The 6,965-nt window shown below is 36.9% G+C and overlaps 1 protein-coding gene across 1 annotated transcript; it reads left to right on the top strand.

The window, feature by feature from the left end:
* Window positions 1–2,512: 2,512 nt before the first annotated feature.
* LOC137740973 (peroxidase P7-like) lies at window positions 2,513–4,660 on the top strand. The gene is made up of 3 exons (XM_068480778.1): window positions 2,513–2,778; window positions 2,910–3,101; window positions 3,956–4,660. Exons 1-3 carry the CDS (start codon window positions 2,563–2,565, stop codon window positions 4,502–4,504), a joined length of 957 nt encoding a protein of 318 aa, XP_068336879.1. The 5' UTR covers window positions 2,513–2,562; the 3' UTR covers window positions 4,505–4,660.
* Window positions 4,661–6,965: the final 2,305 nt, after the last annotated feature.

Raw genomic sequence — 6,965 nt, 5'->3', positions numbered from 1 at the left:
ATTATATTATTTGATGCTGTGGAGGCTCAGGTAAGCTTCAGGTGAGTTAGCATGTGATTGGTCTTGTTGCATTGCATGTTGCTATGCATTTATGCATTTAGAGCTTATTATGCTACTCCCCGGTGTTTGTGCTCTCGCCCGAGGTCAGGGCACAGGTTTCACGTGATTGCTCACCTCCCGTATCGCACGCTCACCTTGGATCCAAGTTTTGGTGCTAGCCTGTCGTACATACCACAATAGGTGGTTCCAACTCGTGGGTGACTCACGATCTATTGCACAACTTTCACGTGATCGTAGCACTTGAGCGTACTTATTTACACCCAGCCTGTCTTATAGGTCATAATAGGTGACTCCGACTCGTGTGCAGACATATGTTGATGAACTATAGGCCCAGTCGTACAGGTCACGTTAGGTGACTCCGGCTGACATACTACTTTATATTGGTTTCACACCTAACTTACATTTGTTAGTGCTGAAATATTATGACATGGCATACTTCAGTTTTCACTAGCCTTGTGCATTGATTTTTCGTACCTATGTAGTAGTATTTTCTGGAAACTATAAGGGTTTTACGGAGAGGGGTTATTATGTTCATAAAGCTAAATATGTTTTCCAACGCTTTGTTTTTGCCCACTCACCCTTCTGTTTTGCTTCCTTCCAGGTTCTAGGTAGCTGATCATCTTTGGTGGCTCACGAGGACTACACGGTGGTTCTGACGGTTCCATAAATAAAAGTAGGGATCTTCTCCCTGTTTGTATAATTAGTACTTAGTTAGTTTGACTGCACTTTCGTTTTACCTATGCTCTGATATGCATGTATCTTATAATTGATCACTTCACACTTACATAGTATCTCTAGTTAAATAAGTTTAGTTTTGGTTTTTATTTATTCACATTTTTCTTATCATTATCACTTATGTTGCGCACTTGGCAACGCCACCCTCACATGATGGCCAGCATGCCTCGATTCCGATCATGGTGTGTCAGTCCAACCGTCCTCAAAATAGATGGATTAAATGTTCATGCCTAATCCTCTTTTAATCTCCCAAAATAAAAAATCATACTCTTCTATCTTCAACATGCCTTGAATTTGGAGAGGTCAATTCCAATTTAATCCTTTGTACCAAACAAACCCATAATTATTGAAAAATATTGTTTATTTATTTATTTTTATAAAAAAGTAGCGTGTTTAAGTAGGTGTCGACTTCAAATCTTGTATTTGATCATGTTCAATGAAATTCACTGTTTTCCAAACAAATTTAATAATAATAACAATAGGTATCAACTTGAGAATAAGTGACCATGGACTCGGTAAGTACCTCTACAGAAATGGATTTAATCCATGAGGCAGCAACTTCCTGTCTCATAATAATTAGGAAACTTTAACAAAAAGCTCCTGATATTGTTCATTTTAACGAAAAGTCATATTTTTACACTAAAATGTCAATCCTGATACTATTCACTTTACCTTTTGTTTTGTCCTTATCGTTAAAACTCAAAGTTTTCAAACCATTTTCATTAATTTTGCTTAATAATTAAGCTACCTAGAGAAGAGAGGCACTGAATTTTAAGCTTGATATTGATGAACGGTACTTAGCTACTCAAAGATGAGTAGGAACTCCTACTCAAAATTCGTAGTGTTTTAATCACAGAGCTTTGTGCTTATGGTCAGAATCGTTCATATTGTGAATAATACTGTAAATATCATCTATGTAAAAAATAAATTAAAACTAAGGTCGTTTCATCAATTTATTGTAGCAATTACATAAACGGTTCATAATGCTTTTACCAATACCGTTCATTTGTTTTTAAACAGTTTGATGACTAAGCGACTTTAGTTTTAATTGACTTTTTGCAGATGTGATATTTATAAGGTGATTTATAATATGAACTGTTCTAATTATAAACACGAAGTCTATAAATTGACTATGAACAATTTTGAGTAGGAGTTTCTACTATTTTTAAGTAGCCAAATATTGTTCGATATTGATATCCATTGGTGGGTCAATATTTGGTTTATCCTATTTTGCTTGCTCGTTGCTGAAATGGCTGTCATCCATTTGCCAATTTAATAAAAAAAGGTCATACATTTCTGATTAACCAAAAAAAAAAAAAAAAAAGTGTATATTTTCCATAAAAAATTAAAAATTAGAAAAAAAAAAAAAAAGAAAAGAAAAATCTCTCTTCAAAATATATTGAAGGTACACATTGAGTCCTAATGATTATTTAATCATCGTAGTTTGCTTTTTGTCTTCATGTTTTACATGCATTTGGATCATCGGTGTAAAGAAGTCAACCCTGCTTTATTGGTCGGATGCTTTCTTTTTTGTATTGGAGCTAGCTCGATGCTGTTCCTCCATACCCCAGCAAGTAGACGCGTTAATCAAGCAGCAAAATTTGAATTTCCAACTTCACCAGAAACGAAACGGCCTCTCTCTCATGCATGCAATGCACAATTTCTTACTCTATATATAAAGTGCGTCCTCAAACCACCTTCTCACACCGCAAAGCAAGCTGCTTCATATATTCAGCTCTAATATTGAAGCTCATATCATATAATATAATGGCCTCTCTATCCCATTTCCTCATCATTACAGTACTCTTCATCGTCCCTTTCTTTAGCTGTTGTGTCAATGCACAGCTCTCGGCCAATTTTTATGCAAGAACTTGCCCAACTCTTCCAACCATCGTTCGCAATGCTATGAGGCAAGCTGTTTCTAGAGAGGGTCGGATGGCTGCCTCTATCCTTCGTTTATTTTTCCACGACTGCTTCGTAAATGTGAGAATATATAGTACAAAAATATTTTCTTGTCACGCAACGTATATATGCTGATTAATTACAGGACTCATATTCAGCTATATGCAGTTTAATTTGATTCACAACTTTCTGATTCTGCCTATTAATTGTAGGGTTGCGACGCTTCCATACTGTTGGATGACACGACCACCTTCACAGGCGAAAAGAATGCATTCCCAAACCGGAACTCAGCTAGGGGCTTTGAAGTCATTGACACCATTAAAACTCGCGTTGAAGCTGCTTGTAATGCTACTGTGTCATGTGCAGATATTTTAGCACTTGCAGCAAGAGACGGTGTTGTCTTGGTTAGCAACTGCAACGATGCTAATTTTGCATGCTTTCTTTTGCAGAAAATTAGCCATATTTAGTTTTCTATTGCTATTCTACAAACTATTTTTCCCTACAAAACCTATAAAAACCCTTGTGAAGTATTACTCAAGCTATCTACTTTCATTGTATGTGTGTGTGTCTATATATATATATATAAAAACAACTATATATAGTAATACTCGATCTGCACATATCAATTATCAAATAGACCAATTAAGACTTTATGCTTAATATGGTCTATAAATCACAATATTAGTTTAACCACAACTGATACAATCAATTTTAACTTATGACTTTAACCCCCCAAAAAAAAAAAAAAAAAAAAAAAGAAAAAAATCTTATGACTACATTGCAAGTGCGTTGCTAATAGCTAAAACAGTGTGTCCGTCACATTCACGCTACTTGAGTTTGATCCAACTTTATTAAAATTAGAGTTGTCTTATATATTTTATTTATTTATATATTTATTTTTGAAGAAGAAGAGTAACTTGATAAAAAAAAAAGTTAATGATTCTTGAAAATTATTTAATTTTTTTTTTCTTCTCTTTTTGAACGAGTGTGGAACTTTCAACTATGGCCCCAATTTTCTTGCTTTTAGTCTGATATAGCTGCAACTCGTCATGCATGGGGACAAATTAACCAGCTGCTACGTACATTTTTTAAAATTTCAGATAGTCAATGATTGACCCACCCATTTTTGCATAGATACAATGCACTCCACATCGTAATCACATACCTTCAAAAATATATTCAATTCTCTCTGGGGTTATCTGATATTGATCACGTGATAATATTGACATGAGGACTTGTCGTTTGTTTCTGTGTGCAGCTTGGAGGAACCTCATGGACGGTAGCCCTAGGCCGAAGAGATGCCAGAACCGCAAGCCAAACTGACGCCAACAACCAGCTCCCCTCCCCATTCGCTAACCTCGCAACCCTAATCTCAAACTTTGCAGCTAAAGGTTTAACCGCCACAGACATGACCGTGCTCTCTGGCGGCCACACATTAGGCCAGTCTCAGTGTTCATCCTTCAAAACCCGCATATACAACGAGACCAACATCGACCCTGCCTTTGCAACTACTCGTAAGCGTACTTGTCCAGCTTCCGGTGGCGATACGAATCTAGCTCCTTTTGATATAACTCCGAATCGCTTTGATAATGAATACTACAAGGCCCTTGTGGCTCGCCGTGGTCTTCTCCATTCGGACCAGGAACTCTTCAATGGTGGGAGTCAGGATGCCTTGGTTAGAACTTATAGCAACAACGTTGCGGCTTTTACAAGAGATTTTGCTGCAGCCATGGTGAAGATGAGCGCTATTAGTCCTCTAACAGGGACAAATGGAGAGATCAGGAAAAATTGCAGGCTAGTCAACTAAGTTTTTGAGATTTACTGTAATACGGTGATATTTATATAATTTACCTAGAAATATGAACAAGTATGGGGTATGTAGCTAGGAAGTGGGCAAGAAAGTGCTGTTAACCAAATTAATCTGTGATAAAGTTAATTTCATGCGCACTGAAGAAGTATTGCAATGAAAGCATTATTATTATTATTATTATTATTTTTTATTTTTATTTTTTATTCAGAAAGCATTATATATTATAGAAAACTTTATTTGTGTTAATAGTGTATTGTTCAGAATTTCGAATTTGCAACTTGGCATGCTAATATGCAACAACAATCTCCAGGTCAAAGCATGGAAGCTCATCCTTTTTTATTTATTTATTTTAGAGTGCATTTTTGTTCACCTCTAAAGTGAGGGTTATGCTTATACTCTCGTTGATTGTCGTTAGATTAGTTTAAATTTCGAAATTCATGTCTTAAATCAACTAGATCAAACTAATTTAACCGCAATTAATGAGGGGGTGAGCATCCCCACCACTTTTGGGAGGGAGCAAATCCAACAGAGCAAAGGCCCTGCCAACAAGCTCAACATCGAACGCTATGCGTGAAGCGCATACGACTAATTCTACCAGTCACAAATGATAGAATAACCATTGTGGCCGTGGAAATGGGAAGCAATCCCAGCCACGAGCTCAAGGTCAACAGAGCAAAGGCCTTGCCAAGGGAGGAAATTCGACCCATAAGAGCAATGCCCTTGTCCCTAAGGCCCCTAACTTCAAGAACAAAGGAAAAGATACCGTTCAATCAGCTTCCACTGAATTGGACATGTGCTATTGTTGTGGATCAAGGGAACATTGGTCACGCATGTGCCGAGCTAATCTTGAGGTCATTACCAAGTATTATTCCCATCGGGAGACTAACTTTGCACATGTGGAAAATTCCCACCACCACCATGGAGATTTCAGATTTTTAGGAGGCATCCGTTCTTATGGAAGAATAAGTCTATTTTTCGAGACATGTTTGGGAGGGATTCCCCCTAGTGGCCAAAAACCCCCTCCCCCCAAGAGGCCCTCTATTCTCCCGATTCCAGAAGAACGTTATTGAGCTTTAGAGATATTTGGATAATAAAATTATATTGAAACCATTGGAGAAAATGGTTCTGAATTTCTTTGTATCACTTCTTATGAATATGGCTAGAAGCATATTCACGAGAAGCTGGAACGTCTCCTAAGTGGGTTGTACATAACAACCATTCGAGCCATTGAGACCCATCATGTGGCCGGCTATGTGTTCGAGTTCCAGAGCACTTCGTTGCTTTGGTATGACTATTTAGGACATCCATGATGAGATATGATGCAACGTATCCTCAAAGTATCACACGGGCATCCTCTAACTCAAAGTTTGAACTCTTATCCTGGACATCTTTCCTGCAAAGCATGCTCACTGGGGAAGTTGATTACTCAACCCTCTGCTACAAAGATCATTCACAACGCTTCTAAGTTTCTTTCGAGGATTCAAGGGGATATTTGTGGACATATCCAACCAACATGCGGACCTTCAGATACTTTATGGTGTTGTTTAATACATTGGCACGTTGGTCACATATCTACTTACTGTCCACATGCAATGCTACCCTTGCGAAACTAATACCTCAAATCAATAAGCTTAGGGCTCACCACCCTGATTATCCTATTAATTCGATTCGAATGGTGATGAGTCGATTTCATATTATATATTTTACCTTATTCTTAGCATATTTTAGTAATTATTTTTGTATAATTTTAATACTTTGCTTTATATTCTCAACATAGGACATTCGACTTCTTCCGGAGCGACAAACGAATTTTGGAGTAATTCAAATTGGAGGACATTCCTGCGTTCCTTAGCTTGTCTGTAACAAAAGTTCAGCAATTTCTACCAAGCAGTTATTTTTTGACGATTAAATAAAGGAGCAGTGCGCGTTGTTGGAAAGTGACTTTTTGGGCTTAATTGCGATTTTTGGAGCCCAAGATGACTTCTGATGGGTTTGTGGCCTTTTAGAGAAGTGTTTAGAATATTCCAAACTTTAAATCCAACTATTTTGGTCCGGTTTTGGAGCAGATATGCATCTAAAACGTGGCTGTGCAAATTTTAAGTTGATTATCCTAGTCAATTTAGGATTATGTTACCTAATTTATTTGGTTTCCTAGTTTTATTCTAAGTTCTTTTCTAGGAAGGATTGGATTTTCTATGTAGTATAAATAAGCCTCTTGGTCGGCCCTAGTTTTTCTTCTTTTACCTGATATTGGAGAGAAGAATTTGGCAAAAGCTTAGAGATTTCCAAACTTTATTCTCCAGGGTGTTTTCACTCTTTTTCTGTTTTAATAAAAAATTTTTGATTTTAATTATGAATATGCATAACTAACTTTTTTTGGCTAGGATGAGGCCATGAGCCTTAGCATGAATATGCAGTCTTTATCTAATTGCTTATGATATTATATAAGTATACTTTG

This window comes from Pyrus communis, chromosome 7 (genome assembly GCF_963583255.1).
Source record: "Pyrus communis chromosome 7, drPyrComm1.1, whole genome shotgun sequence".
Classification (NCBI taxonomy): domain Eukaryota; kingdom Viridiplantae; phylum Streptophyta; class Magnoliopsida; order Rosales; family Rosaceae; genus Pyrus; species Pyrus communis.
The sequence above is the reverse complement of the archived record's forward strand: the minus strand, read 5'-3'. Positions and strand labels throughout refer to the sequence as shown.

Coding starts and splice junctions, on each gene's coding strand:
- LOC137740973 (XM_068480778.1), top strand. CDS start 2,563: ATGGCCTCTCTATCCCATTTCCTCATCATTACAGTACTCTTCATCGTC. Junction 2,779..2,909: donor TCCACGACTGCTTCGTAAAT/GTGAGAATATAT, acceptor TATTAATTGTAG/GGTTGCGACGCTTCCATACT. Junction 3,102..3,955: donor CAAGAGACGGTGTTGTCTTG/GTTAGCAACTGC, acceptor TTCTGTGTGCAG/CTTGGAGGAACCTCATGGAC.